At 38.9% G+C, this 20261-nt stretch overlaps 2 protein-coding genes across 3 annotated transcripts in view; both read left to right on the forward strand.

The window, feature by feature from the left end:
• Positions 1 to 20261, forward strand: part of gstcd (glutathione S-transferase, C-terminal domain containing) — a 457968-nt gene that overhangs the window by 277284 nt on the left and 160423 nt on the right. The window lies entirely within an intron of this gene.
• aimp1a (aminoacyl tRNA synthetase complex interacting multifunctional protein 1a) lies at positions 3184 to 20238 on the forward strand. 2 transcript variants are annotated; one of them, XM_051945201.1, is made up of 7 exons: positions 3184 to 3339; positions 7076 to 7206; positions 7980 to 8093; positions 13018 to 13177; positions 15029 to 15239; positions 17768 to 17936; positions 19951 to 20238. In XM_051945201.1, coding segments are annotated over exons 1-7 (954 nt in total). In that variant the 5' UTR covers positions 3184 to 3337; the 3' UTR covers positions 20118 to 20238. The 2 variants fall into 2 exon arrangements, with proteins under 2 accessions (XP_051801161.1, XP_051801162.1); XM_051945202.1 differs by lacking the exon at positions 3184 to 3339 and adding an exon at positions 3410 to 3429.

Consider the following 20261-nt stretch of genomic DNA (forward strand, 5'->3'; position numbering starts at 1 on the left):
ACCAAAGACTATATTTTCGTAAAAGAAAAATGGATCCATCCATATAAATACACTTACAGGAACTTTATGGACCAGTCTAGATTGAACATTCTGCACTTTATTCCATTTTAATAGGCCATTAAATCGTCATTATCATCATTTTGGTGTCACGGATCTGAGCTGGTGAACCCGAGCAGAAAGCCACACTACCAGGGCTGGCTGAATGCAAGTGGTTTATTGTTTGGGGGTGAAAATGGTGGCTAGGTGGGGGAAAACCAGGGGTGTAGGAGCGGGGGGTTCCGGGCAGGAGTGGGGGTCCAGGCGAGAGTGGGGGTCCAGGCAGGAGTGGGGGTTCCAGGCAGGAGTGGGGGTTCCAGGCAGGAGTGGGGGTTCCCGGACAGCTGGCTGCGTGGAGGCAGGAGAAAAACAAAATCAGAATAAGGCAGGAACTCAAACAGGAAATGTTAAGGGCTAGAGAGCGAACTGAACTGCAAGGTTTCTGGTTCAATACTCTGGCAGGGAGTGGAAGGCTGAGCCGGTACTTATTGCAGAGGTGAGTCGTTAGCATGATGATTGTCAGCTGCCCGGGAGCCGTGGAGGTGGTTGATTGCCTGAGTGGAGTCAGCTGAGAAGCTAGACTCCACTCAGGCACCGAGCTGCAAGGGAAGAGACAGGGCAGAGGAGCAGATGGGAGACAGGCAGGCCAGGCAGGGCAGAGGAACAGATGGGAGACAGGCAGGCCAGGCAGGGCAGAGGAGTGGATGGGAGACAGGCAGGGCAGAGGAACAGGAGAGGGGGAGAGAAGCATGAACGGGAGGAAACAGATAGGAAAAGGGGTATTTGGGGATGTCAGGTGGGAAGGATGGGGGTGAGGAGGGAGCCCTGCCATTTGGAACTTTTTAAGTAATTATTGACGAATTTACAATCAAAATGGCAAAAAAAAAACTGGAGGGTTACACTAATAAAAACTTTCTTCAACCACAAACAGCCCTCACTTAAAAGTTGTTTACTTTTTACATTTTAAAGAACCAATCTGTATTTATTATTAATGTTTTTGGCAGCTTTATGTATGTCAGGACACATTTAAGGTAATTTTGTAGATATTTTTGACCAGATTTGTTGTATTTTGGACTAATTTCAAATCAGAATGATGAAAAACTATAATAATAATAATAATAATATCACTATTACTACCACTAATAATGCATGTTTTTGTGATTTTTTTTGTTGCATGTTTTGTGTTTTTTTAATCTTTTATTGGATTTTTGTGTCTTTTGTCTTATCTTTATGTGAATTTTTGCATATTTTGTTATTTTTTGCATGTTATGTATTTTTTGCATCTTTTTAGTGTATTTCTCTCATCTTTTTTTGTATTTTTCTCATCTTTCTTTGTATTGTTATCATCTTTTTGTGTATTTTTCTCATCTTTTTGCATTTTTTCCCATCATACTTTAATGGTGAAAAGTATTACTTAACATTTATAGTAGTAAAAACTAGTAAACTGCTCAATTACAGCATGTTTCTGTGTATTTTTGTATTATTTTTGCATGGTTTTATGTATTTTTCAGCCTTTGTGTATTTTTTTGTTATTATTTTACATCTTTTTGTGTCATTTTGCATCTTTTCTTGCAGTTTTATGTATTTTTGTCATCTTTTTGCATGTGTTTGTCATTTCTGCATCTGTTTGTGTATTTTTGTGTTATTTTTGTGTATTTTGCATCTTTTTGTGTATTTTTACTTTTACATCTTCTTATTCATTTTTGTTAACCACGCCCGATGGGTACGTCGGCGGGGTTATTGCATTCGGTGCGGTATCTGGCTGGGTAAGTATGTATGTATGTATGTATGTATGTGGCTATGTCCGGTCCGATATCTCTGCAACCGCTGAAGTCAGGATAATCAAACTTGACACTGAAGATCAGTCTAAGGTCCCCTGCTCAGTTGTGGAGTTACAGGTCAGCAGATCAAGTAGGGAGGGAGATATGTACGATGATCAAAATTGATATTGCATCAGTTGTATAGGGAGGACAGGGTTTTCGCCAGCAGAGGGCATGGTTCTGCCCTCTACTGAGGGCTCATCTAGTTATTTTTTGCATCCTTTTGTGTATTTTCGTCATCTTTTTGCAACTTGTGCGTCATTTTTACATATTTTTGTGCATCTTTGTCACCTTTTTGCATGTTTTGTGTCATTTCTAAATCTTTTTCTGTAATTTTGGTCTCTTTCCATTATTCTGTGTCAAAAGTAGACGTAGTCACTGTGACTGTTCACAATAAGGAGTGTAAAAACAGATGGACTGACAGAAACAGTTTTTATTGGTTGATGTGAATCCTTCAAGCTCCTCCTCCTTCCTGACTCATTGCTGGTCTCCTGCTGGTCTCTGGCTCTGGTTCTGTTCTCTATCTGCCTCCTCCTGACTGAGTTAGAAATCTCAAAGTTGAAGCAGTTAGTTCCTGGTTTCAGGCTGAAATGGAAAATTAGAGTCGGATTATTTCACCTTAACCCTTTGAAGTCCAAGCAGGTTTTATCTTCTATCTCATTTTTCTTCACCATGGTTAATTTTTCAATCTAAAGTTGTGCATGAAGAAGAAGGAGAGGAACTCAGAGATGTCGTCTGCCAGTAGGGCTCAGAATGATGGAAACCAGAAGAAAGTTAATAAATGCAAGTTGAACTTTGTTGATTATTTATTTTCCAGGTGTCTTCAGTTGTTACCAACACAAGAAAAGCTAATGGTGGCTTCCGATGATATAGATATTTAACTATTTATAACTTCTATCCCTGTCTCCTGTCTGCTCTGTGTAAACACAGCCTGCAGTTCAGCTGAAAACTGTCTGAATAACAGTCTATGCCAAAATTGCCAGTGGTGATTTTTTTTTTTTTTTTTGTTGCCTCAGTACACCCCGCTGAGGTATAACGCGGACATCTGAGTGAACGTGAACCATTACGTTCTTTTTGTGCGACAAAGTTCTGAGGACAGTGTCAAACAACATAACAATGGTTATGGAATTTAAATAAATAAGTAAAAATCAATATCTTCAACAAAATATTTCTTGAATTGATTTTTTCTCTTTTTGCTTTTTGACGAGTTAGTTTCTTGTCCTTAAAATTATATACAGGCAATAGTCGTTGACGCCCAAAAGTCGTCGACAGTATTAGATCTATAGAACATGAGGCAAATGGACGTGGACACACTGCTACTGCGTCTACGTCCTCTCCGGATGTAGCTGCGATCTGACCGCTGGGTCCTAAATGAGCCTGTTCGCAGCTAACTGCTAGTTGCCCGTCAGCTAGCTGTTGTAACTGCAGCTGTCAAGCCCCCAGCTGTCCCTGAAACGTGTTGGGGTTGCTGCTCAGAGTCCATGTAAGTTTCTAAAAGGAGTTATGTTATATCTTACAGCTCAAACTAACTATTGCTTGATCACAACTGTAATTCGTCAAAGACGTCCAACCGGCAAGTTCTAGCATGTAGCTTAGCAGTGCTTTCGGTGTTTGTTGAGAGACCTAGACGTGAACCGGTGTTTGTGCTGCTTTTTTAGAAAAAAAATGTACAAATCGATAGCCGTCCGACTCCAGCTCTAAACATAACCCAGAACAGCTAAGTAGTAAATAGTTAGCATAAATCGAAAGAACACCAGCTAATAGCTGACAAATAAACCTGACGCAACGTTAGCTCATGTTGAGTGTACTGTATATAACTGTCCATTGCACAGCCCGTCATTTGGTCTTAATCTCATTGTCTGATTATATCTAATCTCAGTCATATTTACTGTTCTAATATGCAGTGGTGCAAAAATAACATACATATCCTGAAATACTATACTAAAAATACAATTTGAGTATTTCTATCTTATGCTGCTGTGTGTTTCCACTCCTATCTGTCAGAGGGAAATATTGTACTACATTTGTCTGACAGCTTTCGCACATTAGATAATATAGCAAGCTTTTGAAAGCAGCACACTGCTAAATATTCGTCCTGTTTGGCTTCTGACATCTAACAAATAGCACTGTGTACAATTCAGATCACAATTCAGATGTCTATGAGTAATTTACAAATGGAGATTTTTTTCCTTTGAACTTCTCCATGATTTCATTTTGAAATCATACATAATGACAACGAGATAACAAGTTTTAAAAATACAACAAATTGTTACAGATTCAACTTTGCTGGCTTCTGATCTCTTACAAAAAGTTGTGTGCTGTGTGGAGTTTTCACTCCGGACTTCTTACGTGGTTTCATTTTAAAAAAATGTTCAAATGATTCACTATCTCACTAAAAATCAAAGATCAAAGAAAAACTGAAAACAGATTTGTGTATCAAAACATTGTTTTTCCTTCTTCTCACGTTAATCAGCTTAATACATCTCAGATGTGTCTGTCTCTCTTTATGTAGACCTGGATATTCTAACTGTGTCTGCATCTGTTTACACACTGGTATTGCAGTAATAATAATCAAATGATGTTGTCTATATTAATTACATTTTGCTGCTAATACTTAGGTACTTTTCACTAAGTCGGGTTTTCCTGGCGGATTCCCATATGCAATGAGGTGTTTCTACACTGATGTGCCAGTCTTCTTACTTGAGTAAATAATAGAAATGCTTCTTCCACTGCTGCTAGTAAGGCACCCAAAGATCATTCTGCTTAAACATCGAATTGTTAAGAATTTTTGAGAAAATATAGCACTCAACCAAATAACTATTATGTCTTAAATTGAGTCATTGGTGTTAACTAAAATCAAACCTCTGAAGGTTTGCACAGAGGCATAAAATAGAACAAATCCAGCAAATCCTCATGTTGGAAAAGCGAGTGATTAATGATTTATTATATTTAACCCTCAAGAATGGGTTATTTAACTGGTGATTACCTGAGTAAGACATGCATTTAATATTAATATATGTTTTTGAAACATTTTCATGTCTTTATTGTCAGAAACAGAAACACATGAAAATGTGCTGGCTTTTTATTACATTTTCCACAATCATTCATTGATGTCAGAAACTGCCTTGTTTACATTTTACACAGGAACATATTTTGGGCTACATACGAAGTACAGCTGATATGTTTTTTACTCTTTGTAATCTCACCAAGCGTTTGAAACACCATCTTAATTGATAATGACAACAATTAATAAATGTAGCATTAATCATGGGGACATCGGTACTCCAGTGCTTTAAAGTCATTTGTATTCTTGACAATGAATATTTTAACTAGTTTTATCTGTATTAATTGCCTGTAGTTTACCCTTTTCACCGTTCATCATTGCTGGACATTTTGTGCTTACAAGTACATTAAAGTAGCTGTGATTTATAACGGTGCTACAGGCTCGACGTTACATGGTTCCCTTTAAACTGAAATGTGCAGGTCCTTCTAATGCCTTCAGGTGGTGCTGGCACACTGCACTCACTTTTCATGCATAGTGGTCTGGTTGGCAGCCAGGTAGGGAAGTATCCAGTGTATTTCTGCTGTGGGAATGAACCATGAAAAGAGAAAACACTTGTCTGCTGGTGGGTCTGCTCACACACCACCACCATACCACAGAAAGCCCCACAGATTTACATTCTTCATTCAAACCGCATGTGTGGAGCTATTCAGTATTATCTTTGATATTGTAATTGGAGAGTGAATGTAGACATACAACACCTAAAGCAAAAAGGCGTCTACTAAAACATAAACTGCTAACTTGGTTAATTTATACAGTTGCAAAGATGAGTCAAATATCCTGTAAGTTCTGTGGAGTGAAGTCCTGTAAATCAGGAGGGCTGAAAGCTGGTGAAAGCACATGTCACTTTTTACATTGTTAACACATTTGGCTATTTCCGTCTAAAATCCAAACCTGCAGTGTCTTTTTATGCTGCAGACCGTATCTCGGCTTCAAGATTCATTTTCAGAGGTTATCCAAATGAGATCAGCCCTTTTTATGGCTCTTGTTATTACTCCACCACTGGTCCTGTTTAAATCAATTCAATTTCTCAAAAAGCAATGCTTTGATCCTTGATTTTATCAACTCCAGCTCTTTTGTGTTTCTAATTTCCTCATCCCCCAACATTTTGTTTTCATCTTGGGCCAGCTGTTGTTTTCCAGCGCCTCCCTGTAATATGTGTAAGACGTTTTCTTCTCCATGCCTCAGCCTTGTAAAAATCCTTCTTTTCCTCCGTCTTCATGAAGTACTTTGCCAAGCGCAACATTATAAAGGAACATTACATCAAATTCAAACTGGTATCCCACTAAGGTTAAATTGAGTGACATTTTATCACTCACTACTTTGAAAGACAGCTAGAAAATGTTGAAGATTTTGTGACGGTTTTGAACCCTGAAATGTTAAGAAGATTTGCTCAGAATCAAGGTTTGCTCTCATTTTTGTAAAAATCCAGCAGGTGTTTCTCTTTCTCTGCATGCCTTGTGGACACAAGTCAAATTATGTCAGTTTAGGCAACCAGCCAAAGTAAAGCAGTCATGAAAATCCCATTAGTGCATGGTTTATACCTACTGAGACTGCACATTAAGGAAAACATATGAATACGATTGCTGTGTAATGCGCATTGCAGTCAGGCGTTCACAGCACCTTATTTGTGGCTTTGCAGCATTTAATAATGGAAACCTTCTAATGCTGCCACGTCATATTTTGAAGCATTACTCAAAAACAGCACAGTGTAATGCCCTATAGAGAAAACCTGCAACACATACCAACTTTGTGGAAATTACAGTGTTGGGTTTTTGTGAGGCTATCTCAGACTGTTTGACTTGACTCTGTGGTCATCTTGGAGGCTGTAGTTTGTGGTGAACTTGTACTGGAATGCAAACCTTGTAACTCAAACACGTCTTTGTATATGTCCAGTACGGTGCTTTGGAATGCCATCTGTTTTTACCTTGTTGGTGTCGGACAGTTTTAAGCACGGAATAGGATGACTCCGCCTTACATAACAATTTAAAACAAATTGAATCAGACTAAACTTATGTAACCCAAAACACCTACTGAAGACTTAACTTGTAAAATGTTCTTGGAATACAATAACTTGGGGGTAATGTTTAGCCCTAATATCTGCAAAAATTATGTGGAAGTTCGCTGAATTTCTTTTTTTGTTGTTGTTGTTGGTCAGGTTTTTAGCTCGCTCATTGGTCAAGATGTCAAGTCACAATCCTTTGTTGAGGCTGGAGCAGCGAGCAGCTGAGGCTGACCAAATCATCGAGTACCTCAAACAGCAAGTCCAGCTACTAAAGGACAAAGCCAGTAAGACATAAACACACACAAAGATGCTTGTTCTCAACCAGATGAGGTATGTTTAGGCATGTAGTGCAGTTAGATTGTCAAATTTGTCTAGAGAGGCAATATTTTTATGAAATGAAGTCCTTAATAAATGCTGTACATGTGTTTTTTGAGTATGATCCGCTATTATTATAGCAAGTAAGTAGTATTTAGAAAGAATACTGTAATTACTAGACATCAGGGTAGATTTGATCATACACTACTGGTCAAAAGTTTGGGGTCACCCAGGCAATTTCATGTTTTCCATGAAAACTCACACTTTTGTTCATGTGCTAACATAACTGTACGAGGGTTTTCTAATCATCAATCAGTCTTTCAACACCATTACCTAACACAGTGTAGCATTAGAACGCAGGAGTGATGGTTGCTGAAAATGTTCCTCTGTGCCATTAAAAGTCAGCTGTTTCCAGCTAGAATTGTCATTTACCACATTCACAATGTCTACACTGTATTTATGATGAATTTAATGTTATCTTCATTGAAAAAACTGCTTTTCTTTCAAAAATAAGGACATTTCTAAGTGACCCCAAACTTTTGAACGGTAGTGGAAGTTTAGTAAGAATTTTTTCCCCCTCCAATTTCATAGTTTTTATTCCAATAAGTATTTCAGTAGTCAACATATCTTAGTTGATACAACACTATAATTGTTCTGCTTTTAAGAAATGCTTTTAAATGTCCTTTGGGACCCTGAAGTTTAATTCTGTGCCGAGAAGTAACAAAAATTTGCCTTGTTGCAGTTGTCCAGGCAAGTGTCAGAGAGGAGAAGAAACTGATGGTGGAGAATGCCAAATTAAAGAATGACATTGAGCAACTGAAAAAACAGCTGCTTGAGAAAGAAAAGAAGAGAGGAGGTATGTTAAGTTTTGTTCCCAGCAAGACTTCTATTATGGATCAAATGTTTGTCTTTAAAAAAGACCTTGATGTTGTTATCCTTTATATCCAGTTAAAGAAGTGGTTGTGTGTGCCTCATTTCGGAACATTTGATGTCAGTTGGTGCTCATTAGAGCCTTTGTTTGGTTTGTCCTATCAATGATACCATCTTGTGCGTTCTCGCCTGAGCCCATTATAACCAGCTCTTTTTTGTTGTTGTTTTTACCATAAGCAACCACAGCACTTGAAGAATCCCCATTAAGGTGATGGGGACAGCATGTGTGTCAGTTATTGTGCTTCTGACATACGTTGGCATTCAAGGGCAAATTGCTCAGATCATTTAATGTTTTCCAGAAATAAGATGCAGGAATGAAAGGGGGCTGGAAGAACCAAGTAATTTAACCTTGCTCCAAAAACTCAATATGTTTTGGAACATTGAAGGAATGCATTCCAATACACCCAAGACAGTGTTTTTTTCCACACATTGTATATGAGGTTTATTTTTGAGGTTTCTTTTCAATGATTTTAAGGTGGCTTAAACAGTTTAATCAAAACATAGATAAATATGGACCTTTTTGAAAGAAATTTCTGTTGGCTTTTACTGATTGGTTACTAGATTAGAAAAGCAGACTAGTCCGTATGATTTTGAAAATGTCAAGGGGGAAAAAGGCATTTTGGAGCCAAGGAGTAAAAACCAGAAACAACTGAAGCTGTCTGTCAAATGTGCTTTATTGTCATCTTACTGGCATTTTACATCAAATCATATTGTGTGGAAGACTAAAGTTCCAACCCTTGTTAGCAGATAGTTATTGTTCACACATCCAGCAGACGCTAAGCCACATTACAACTGTCGTTCCTCTCGGAGGACCACACTGTCTCTGCCCAGATCTCGTCATGCCTTGCAGATATCTCAGCACGGATGGAAAAAATGACACCTTCAACTCAGCCTTTCCAAGACTGAGCTCCTTGTCATCCCAGCCAGTCCCTCTATACAACAAGAAATCAACATCCAGCTTGAATGAACCCAACTCAAACCCACAAAGTTTGCCAGAAACTTGGGTGTCATTATTGATGACCAGCCAACCTTCAAGGCTCATGTAGCCTCTGTTGATCAGCCGTGTCGATTCGCCCTGTACAACTGAAAGGTCTGACCAGGAAGATCAGACCTTTCCTGTCTGAATATGCTGCTCAACTCCTGGTCCAGGCTCTCGTAATATCACCATCAACTACTGCAACTCCTTACTGGCAGGCCTCCCTGCATGCACGGTCAAGCCTCTGCAGATGATCCAGAATGCAGCAGTACGTCTGGTTTTCAACCAGACAAAAACAGCATCTCGCTGTTCAGATCACTTCACTGGCTTTGAGTTGCTGCCCACATAAAATTCAAAGCTCTGACACTTGCATTCAAAACTAGAATGAAAACGGCTCCCTCCTACCTGAACTCTCTCATTCAGGTCTACTCTCCCCTCCGCTCTCTACGCTCGCCCAATAAAAGGCTCCTGATACAACCACCACAACAGGTCTGCTCCACAGCTAGACTCTTTTCCTCTGTAGTTCCCCCCTAATGGAACGAGTTACCAAACTCTATCTGCAGAGTCCCTCTCAGTCTTTAAGAAAAGACTAAAAACCAGCTCATCACTGAACACCGCCGCACTTGACAGACTACTATGACATAATCCTATTACGTCTACACTTCCTGTAGACACCACGGTCCTATTATCACACTTGAACCTGTTCATGGCTCTTATCCAGGTTGTTTTCTCCTGACTAGATCCTTGCTTGTGTTGTATCTACTCTTGGATGTACTTCACTTTGGATAAAAGCATCTGCTAAATGAAAGTGTAGAATTAGCATTCATTTTTCGTAGTGTTTCCAATCACCTGATAAATGTAGGTCCAGTGTCGACTGTCCTTGGAGCTATGTTGTGATCAATGGCAACTCCCAATTAACTATGTGTCTCCTCAGCTGCTAAATGTTCCACTGTAATCAGCAGCTACTCGCATGCTTAATCTGTTGGAGTAAACCATCAGTATAGTGCTTCTGAAGTGCACCAGACAGATGCACAGTCCCTTTTTTTTCCCCAAGTGAAGAAACAGAATGTTCATGTCCCATATTCTATTTGAAACTTATACACATTTTTAAGTGCTTGAAGAAATCATCAACGATCGTAAAGCACATGTCACGAGGGAGAGCCAATAAAACAGATTGAACGGTCAAAGTTGACATTCAAGTCGTATTGATTGATTCAAGATTATAAGAAAATACTCCATCTTAAAAGTTGCCGGTGACTTCAGAGCCTTTTTTTCCTCATTTATTATTCACTCTTGTGATGATTGTTTTTATTTGTGATGTATTTACAAAGAAATAAAACAAAAACATCCTATCAAATGTGTATCCACAGTTCCTGCGGGAAACGAAAGCTTAGTTTAGCTATGTTTTGATTGCACAGCATGTTAAATGAATTTGACCTCTGCCTGCACTGCAACTTTCCCTCAGAATGGATATTTTGAGGGCATTTCCATTTGCTTGGCCCAAGTAAATGGAATAATTTACAACACAATCTACTAATTACAACCTCCATGATATTGTTTAATGCTACTTGGCTAGATGCTAATATTCTCGACATAGTGAAACTAATTATAAGTCTAACATTTGATTGTGTGGTCAGTTTTGGTTGACTACTGTCTGTATGTTTGCCACTATAGGAACAGTGGTTACATAACCTTTAATCATGATCACATTATTTTCTTGGAAAAAGCCTTTAATATATAATTTTTAATACACAAAGAGTTTTCAGATGTTTAATCAATACCCAGGGAAATGCTAATAATTGTTCAATGAAAAACGACTGAATATTAAATAGGGGAAAGAAAGGTCAGGGGCCACAAAACCAAAACAAGAGGTTGCAAAAGTGCTGAAAAGTTTCTGCACAGACAAAGAGCTCCAGAGCTGAGCTGTAATCTTTGGTTTGTAACTATGTGCTTCACATGTCCTGATATACAAAATATATTGGGGTTACTTTTGGGAAAATATACTGCTGAAGACAACAACAATTCTGCACTCAACAAAAATATAAACGCAACACTTTTGTTTTTGCTCCCATTTTTTTATGAGATGAACTCAAAGATCTAAAACTTTTTCCACATGCACAATATCACCATTTCTCTCAAATATTGTTCACAAATCTGTCTAAATCTGTGACAGTGAGCACTTCTCCTTTGCTGAGGTAATCCATCCCACCTCACAGGTGTGCCATATCAAGATGCTGATTAGACACCATGATTAGTGCACAGGTGTGTCTTAGACTGCCCACAATAAAAGGCCACTCTGAAAGGTGCAGTTTTATCACACAGCACAATGCCACAGATGTGGCAAGATTTGAGGGACCATGCAATTGGCATGCTGACAGCAGGAATGTCAACCAGAGCTGTTGCTGGTGTATTGAATGTTCATTTCTCTACCATAAGCCGTTTCCAAAGGCGTTTCAGAGAATTTGGCAGTACATCCAACCAGCCTCACAACCGCAGACCACGTGGAACCACACCAGCCCAGGACCTCCACATCCACTGTATTTCATGTACACTACCATTCAAAAATTTGTAGTCACTTAGCATCCTTATTTCTGAAAGAAAAGCAGTTTTGTTTCAATGAAGACAGCATTAAATGAGTCAGAAATACAGTCTAGACGTTGATGTGGTAAATGACTAGTCTAGCTGGAAACGGCTGATTTTTAATGGAATATCTACTGAACTCACTTTCCAAAAAATGTGATTAGCCACAGTTAACTCATGATTTAACAAGGGGGGCAGTTACTTTTTCACAAAGGCCAGGTAGGTTTGGATAGCTTTTTTCCCTTAAAACCTCAAATCATCATGTAAAAATGCACTTTGTGTTTGCTTGGGTTTTCTTTGTCTGATATTAACATTTACTTGATGATCTTAAACATTAAAGTGGGAAAATGTCCAAATTAGCAATGAGCGTTTGAGAAGGGGGCAAATACTTTTTCACAACACTGTGCTTATGTACAGTGTCGTGAAAACACACGGTACAGAGGAACATTTCCAGCAACCATCACTCCTGTGTTCTAATGCTACATTGTGTTAGCTAATGATGTTGAAAGGCTGATTAATGATTAGAAAACCCTTGTGCAGCACATGAATAAAAGTGTGAGTTTTCAAACATGAAGTTGTCTGGATGACTCCAAACTTTTGACCGGTAGTGTAGTTATGCAGCCACTTGAAATTGAACATTTCACTCACTGTATCATATCTATTATTGTCATAGAATGTAAAGAGTGTGTTTTAAATGTAAAAAACCTCGAGAGGAAACTTGATGGGAAGTTTGGGAGGTTATTGCCTGTAATTCCAAGGTAAACCGGAAAGGTCCTGTTCTCAGGTCTGAACATAGAATTAAGGTAATTAAAAGCATTATGGTGATGGTGGTGTGCCTGCAGACCGATGTTTGTCAGACACAGGCAGTAGATTTTGTAGGGATTCAAACATCAGGCGCCTTAAATGAGGGGTTACTTCTTTCTACAGAGTTATATGAGGACATTGTTTCCAGCTTTATGGTTCCATGTCCATGTTTCCATCAACTTGGACACTGTGTCATTTTCCCATCAAAACTGTTTGTATCAGGAGAGCAGTCTGCCCACTGGGTGTGTAAATAAACCTCCATCTGTATCATTTTGTTGTATTATGTTGATGCAACCAGCTCTGTGTGCGTGAAAAGGGACAACTAAGAAGTCGTTTACCTCGTGCGTTTGAAATGTACATTTTCTGTTTTGCAGAAGTGCTGCTGTAATCTTGTGTGTCTTTTCAGTTTGGATCCCAGGAGTGTGCACAGATATTGTGTTTAATTTGCTATTTAACCATTATTAACAAATTCCGTGTGTTCCCTCTTCAGTGCTGGATGTTGCAATGCCATCAAGTGCCACTAGTGTTGAGTGCAGTTCGAAGCCCGCTCCTCCCAAACCCTCTGGTCCAGCACCCTCAGCTTCCCCTGCTGCTGCTGTTCAGAGCCCACCTCCCAAAGACGAGGGCAAGAAGAAGAAGCCAGAGAAAAAGGTAACAGCTGGAGAACAATGTATAGCACACTGTGTGATCTGTTACGAATCCAACAAAGCTTTCGCATCCATCACGTGATTTTCAGTTTGTTAGCAGAAATATACGCAACCATTCAAAAGTTTGGGGTCACTTAGAAATGTCCTTATTTTTAAAAGAAAAACTTCTTTTTCAATGAAAATAACATTGAATCAATCAGAAATACAGTCTATACATAGTTAATGTAGTCAGTGATTATGTTTAGCTGATTTTTATTGGAATATCTCCATAGGGGTACAGAGGAACATTTCCAGCAACCATCACTCCTGTGTTCTAATGCTACATTGTGTTAGCTAATGGTGTTGAAAGGCTCATTGATGATTATAAAACCCTTGTGTAATTATGTTAGCACATGAATAAAAGTGTGAGTTTTCATGGAAAACATGAAATTGCCTGGGTGACCCCAAACTTTTGACCGGTGGTGTATTGAAGCTACAAACCCACCTTTCCCTACCGAGGGATTTATTGGAAGCTCATCATCATTATTATCATGCTTCTCCTTTTCAGTTTCTAATGTCAGGCAGTAATCAAAGTAAGACATCTGCCACTTAATAAATCCTGAACTGTCTCAGCCAGATATAGTTTTATTTGTTCTGAATTTTAAGTATATAAGCTGTGTTTGTAATGAGGTATCTTCATGTCACCACTTTTTGAATCCAATTTGGGAGGAATTTAATTTGGATTTTTTTTTGTGGAAGTGCATCGTTATGGGACTGTAAAGTCTGACTGTTAAGAATACAAAGAAAGAAAATCCTTGCCTGAGAATTTCAATTAGTAAGCAATAAATCACTTAAATCAGTTTCAGGAATATGCTATTTGGCTAATTAGAAGGACTTCGGGCACACACAGGGAACAGCCAGCCTCTTACAAAGAGGAAGCAAAAAGAGACTGAAAAATTGAGTGTCTGGCATTTTTCAGTGATTAAATATTGAATTCTGGTGTTACTTTGGGCTTCAATGTAGCTGTAGTATGACCTTATCCAACAAGTTAGTCTGCAAACACGTGGAACTTCAGTGGAGTTCTCGTTATGTTGTGTCGCTGTGCTGTCATCACAGCAGAGCAAAGATTCCTTGGGGTGAGTTCAGATAATTAAGAACAAAGGCAGGGGTTTAAATTTCTATTCCTGAGAGAGTGTGGGCTCAGCGGAATGATTGAAGACTCCAATCCACTGGAATTAATGTGTGTAAGCAAACCAGGCGAGTGAAACTTACTTTGTCTCCTGGGGGGAACCATCTGCTATTCCGCTATGTCACTGGATCGCATGGCGCTCACCTTCGGCCAAAAGCGGGTAATGGTATTGTCATTTAGTCAAGGCACGTGCTCTCCAATTCTGGGAAGAAGAGAATAAATGTTTTTCTAAATTCTTTATTTACTTATGGCTCACATGATACGCATGCCACCCTGAGGCCTGTCATTGATGTTTTCATTTATGGGAGGAAATTAAATCAGATTCCAGTTAGATGCCCAGTATTGTTTCATCCTTGATTTGTTTTCTGTCATCGTTCTCGGAAAGATAACAGTGGACTGAAATATTCTCTGTGACTTAAAAAAACCTTTTCTGATAATATCATGCACATTTATTATAATAGCATGAAAACTGTCTCAGATGCCCGTCTTTCGCGAACCTCCCTCTTAACACACTATGACTAACTACTGTCTGGCTTTCTGTGCTTAAAATACACAACATCCAACCATCTTGTTAAACTTTTATTCACTTTGACTAAGTTAGAAGCACTGAAAAATCACATCTTAGGGTAAAGTGTGTTTGTGCGCACTGTTAGTATAACAGTTTCCTTTTCTTTTTTTTAAATGCCAGGAGGGGAGAAAGCAGAGAAAAAGCAGGCAGCCCCTAGTCAAGAGGAGGCCAAGGTGGATGTGTCCCGTCTGGACCTGCGTGTTGGACGTATAATCACAGCTGAGAAGCATCCAGATGCTGACAGTCTTTATGTTGAGCAAGTCGATGTGGGAGAAGCTGCTCCCAGAACAGTGGTTAGCGGACTTGTCAAGCACATACCTCTGGACCAGGTACAGTTTTACTCTCTTCAGATGTGATTCACAGAGGTTTGGGCAGAGGTTTGAAACTGATGAAATGACTAACTCTCAAGAGTGTCCCATAATACACACTGAGATTCCAAAATATTTTCTAATTTAGTTTGTATCATGGCTCTACATATATAGTATAGTACAAGGATATTGTACAAGGATATTGTACATATATAGTATTGTAAATATATAGTATAGTACAGGTGTATTGTACATTTATAGTATAGTACAGGAGCATTCAACTAAAACTCAAAGCCTTGGGAACCCCACATGTATTTAGTTGATGCAGAAATTACATAAATATGTTTTTATGTTTGGTCCGTTTAAACTGCTGCTACTGCAGCTGATAGAACACCAATAAGATCAGTTTATTAATATTTATTACAGAGAATATTCAGTCATTAATTTTAGTGTCACTTTGATTTGGTCACAAAATTAAAGTGATTTCCTTCATTATGAGACAGTGTCAGGTCTACATGTACTTCAATACAATATCATGTTTGAATATGTGAAGTTTAATAGTTTTATTGTTCAGCTGTCTGTTAGAAATAATCAGCTGCATTGATCAGTAAAATAAATACATTATTGCACGTTTAACAGTTTTCTATCAGCATTCCTGTTTTACATAATTTCCAGTCACAGCTTTTTACCGTCATAAATTTTTATTTTCCTCGTTGTTCTCCATTAAAGCAGCCTGTTGACTGAAGCAGCTGAACATTATCAGTTCATTTTGTGCAGAAAACCAGTGAAATGATCAAACGCTCTTGTTTGTGTGACGAGTTTGAAGCAGAAAGTCTGAGTGAACAAAGAAAGTTGAAAACCACCTTCAAACCTGTTAACTCAGACTGAGGTTTTAGTGTTCGTTGAGCCGACTCGCATAAGGAATTGAGGAATTTTAGTCATCAAATTACTCGAATAACTGGAGGAATCGCTTCAGCCCTAGTTAGTATTTATTTAGTAAAAAAAACTGTCAAAAGTCTGTGTAGTTGTCACATCGTTATGATCCAGTGTGGAAGTCACTGAACATGTCATCATGTCTCAAGTTACAACTTTATTGATGACTAAAATACCAGCCTGTAAACTGGCTTGCTGTTGTGTTCCCTTTTGAGTAATGTAGATGTAAAATTCAGAAATAGTTAGCTTTTCACATTAGCTTAATGGTTCGCCACACAGATTATATTTGAGAGTTGTTTTCAGAGTCAAAAGCAGTTGTGAACACTGTACATTAATGTCAAAGTAGGACATTCATAAGAATTTATTTGTCCAGTTAAAGTGACTTATTAGGTAACTGCTCAACATTTTATGACTGTGATTGCAGAACTCCATAGAACATTAGTGTTTATGTTAAACTCACAGAAACGTATGATTTTCTCCTAAAGCAGGCTAATTAGTATGTTTTATTTGATCTAAATGGAAAGCATCATTCACTTTTACAGTCATCAGCATTTCAGTTTGTTTCCTCACATTTCTCATTAAGAGTCCCCTTGTGTATAAGAGTTGCATGTTACTGTAGGACGACATTGTATATCATTTAAATGGAAGCCCACCAAAATCACGTGTAACAAACACTGTTTAGCTTAGTCAAAAAAGCGTTTATACCCAGGATATTTAATGCACACAGACAAATATTAGACATGGTTTATGGGGCTGCAGCATTGACGTTAAGTAGCACAGATTTATTTACTGCAGTTGGAAAGGCTAAACAACTACTGCCCTTTATGTCTCTGTATCAGTCTGTTACTCACAGAGGCAATAAATGTAAAATCAAATTGTATTTGACCTTCTTGTTAACCATCTTATGTCAGGCAAGCAGGAGTAATAAATTAATATCCGAGACATATAATTGGTTTTATGCTTTTGAGTATAAATGTGTATAAATTGTAGGTACTACTCAGAAATAGAAGTCAAAGTGTAACTATAAAATAGCTGCTAGGGTAAGAGGCTGTTGTATAATGAAGTATTGCACAACAGTCTGTTGTTGTAAAAATGCTCACATGCTCTCACCAGTTTGCCTGAACTGCCTACAGATGAAAAACTACCACTAAAACCCTGTCAAAGCAATATGAGTAATTTTAAATTTATGTAGCAATTTCTTCAGAGATGTAGGTAGGATTATTTTCTGAGTTCTGGTTTACATCATAGCATGAAATGCAGAATTTTTCTCAGCTTTTGCAGGAACTGCCTTTTGTCCTCCTTTTAAATTTTGGTAAACCACAGAGGTCTCTGGGCTCAAGAGTCTAATGTTTTCCTGTTTGCTCACTTTGGTTTATGAAATGAGGCTAGCAAACCATAAACCCCCGGACACAGTAACTTTAAAATTGATAGATTGTAATTGGCATCATTGTTGCTGATGGATTATGAAATTCTCTGTCGTTTCCCCAGACAGACCACATCTGTTGGAAGGTGTTTTTTTTTTAACTTGAATTAGTTGGGTGTAATTTGTTTTTCTTCTCTGTTGTCAAGAGAATATGAGTCACAAAACTGTATTCAATCTCGTGTCCCCCATACAGATGCAGAACCGCATGGCAGTCCTGATGTGTAACCTGAAGCCAGCCAAGATGAGAGGGGTGGTGTCCCAGGCCATGGTCATGTGTGCCAGCTCTCCAGACAAGGTTGAAATCCTCGACCCTCCAAGTGGAGCAGTACCAGGGGACAGAGTTACTTTCCAGGGCTTCCCAGGTACCAGATTACTATCGTTTACCCATCAAAAACTTATTGATTATTGGGATGTGGAAAATCCTGCATGCTACCAAACAAACCAAATGGAAATGGAGGCGGTTCCTTTCACCACTTAATGACTATCAGAGACTGTCATTGACTTTAGCCTGAGAAAGTTTCCCACTGTAATATCCACAAAATGCCTCTGTCTTTAGTTAATGAAGGGTGTCGTTAAACCTTTTCACTGGGGAAAATCAACATGGCCGTTTCATTCCTCTGAAGACGCCAATCACGATGCATTTTCAGACCCCACTGAAAGTGCTCATTTAGAGGACTCCTCGGTTCTGTTTGGTGATGGCTAAATGGTCTGTGACTGCTGATGTGGCAGACTAATCAACACTTATTGCCAGGAATGCGACCTAATTTTGTTTTATCATCAGTTGGAAAGATAAGTGTCCTAATTGTCCTGCTCAGTTCAACCAATATAGATGAGTTTGAACAAAAAAAAGAACACGTGAACCTTATTTTCTACCTATTAACGCTTCAGCTAGACCGTAATAGAGTCAAGTCCTTTCCTGTGAGGTATTTCAAACAGAAACTCTAATGAATGTGGCCTAAATCAAAACAGCACCAACAGGCCACTGGGGTTGTAAAAGTTTGCAAAGCTGAATATGAGAAGAGAATTAGTGGCCTTTTCACATATCCTACTGAGAACAATAACCATATAGGAAGTTCCCTTAACAAGAATAAAGTGAAGAGGAGGATATAATGAAGGTGGATCTGTGGTTCATGCGCCCACAGATCAGCTGCATCTGCTGAGGCTTTCATCCCTGCAGTACACATGTCCCAGCCATTGTAAAAGCCGTTTGATTCCCAAGAAATCCCTTCAGCAATAACACTTTTATGAATACTACATTACAAAAACTGTCCTCTGAAAAAGAGAACAAAAGGAGCAAAGATGAGATTGACTGTTGCCATGCCTTGTTGCGTGTTTTATACTGTTTTACAACAATATGTTAAGAATTGAAGCTGTTTAAAATTACACTGGAAATAGGGGGTTAAAGAAGTTCTTGTGTTCTTCTTAGCTGCCTCTTTTCCCACCAAAGCCCTGTAATACAGATTCAATTACAGCCAATCCACCGCTGGTGTGAGTACATGGTTGTAATTGCTCACATTTCCCCCCAACTAATGGGGCCCAGTACTTCTGCTTGAACTTAAGAATGTGCGCAAGTTGCTCATCAAAACCTCTTTCACGCTTCTGATCAAAACTGATTGTTGCCACTCTTGGGTTGTAAAATCACAGCTTTGGGAAATGAAACACATTTGTGTCCTCATACCCCAAGATGGTCGCGTCGAGCGGAAAAAGTCAACAGCGGACGGAAGCCAGGCCAGCGTTGGCTATAAATTTTCACAAAGGCCAAGCAACATCAAAAACAAAGCCGTCATGTAATGAGAACCTCACCTAATTGTTTTCCTTGGATGCATATTTTGATTCTGAGAAATTCAGTTAAGATGTTTTGAGTTAGGACAAATGGCAGTTTTTGAAAGCCGATGCACTAACATGATAGAAATGCGAACCATTCACAGTTCATGTGGGAGAAGTAAAATAAGAATTGCTGTAATAAATCATGAATGTAATTGTTGGTCATTTCCTTACAATTTGTATTGGCCATGAAAGGTCCATGCAGGAGCATTTAAAATCATCAATGATGAAATGCATGAATATATTAAAAGTGTGTTTGGACGCCCAGGAAGCTCAACTGGTTGAGCAGGCGACCCATGAACAGGGGCTGTAGTGGCCTGGGTTCAATTCCAGCTCACAGTCCTCTACTGCAGGTCTTCCCTCCATTTTTCTCTTCACTAACCAATCTAAACATGCCAAAAAATAACTTAAAAACTCCAAATAAAGCATGTTTGAGTCGGTTATGCAAAGACGTGCCATATCACACTCAGGTCATGATTCTCTGAGCTGGTCTTTGTGATGGGATGAGCCGAGGAAAACAAACTGAGCTTCTGACGTATCTTTTAAATGCAGGCGAACCCGACAAAGAGCTGAACCCCAAAAAGAAGGTGTGGGAGCAGGTTCAGCCGGACCTGCGCACGGACGGCCAGTGTGTTGCAACCTACAAGGGAGCTGCCTTTGAAGTCGCCGGCAAGGGAGTGTGCAAAGCCCAAACCATGAGCAACAGTGGAATCAAATAAAATAACAGAGCTGCTTGAAATAGCTCAGTGTTTACTCGGCAATCATCTCCTGCGATGACCATGATGGGGCTGAGAAACGAGATGCTTTGAAGATGTTCAATAAAGGGTTTTGGAAATAGTATGTCCTTTTTTTTTTTTTTCCAT

This window comes from Acanthochromis polyacanthus, chromosome 3 (genome assembly GCF_021347895.1).
Source record: "Acanthochromis polyacanthus isolate Apoly-LR-REF ecotype Palm Island chromosome 3, KAUST_Apoly_ChrSc, whole genome shotgun sequence".
In the NCBI taxonomy this organism is placed as follows: Eukaryota; Metazoa; Chordata; class Actinopteri; family Pomacentridae; genus Acanthochromis; species Acanthochromis polyacanthus.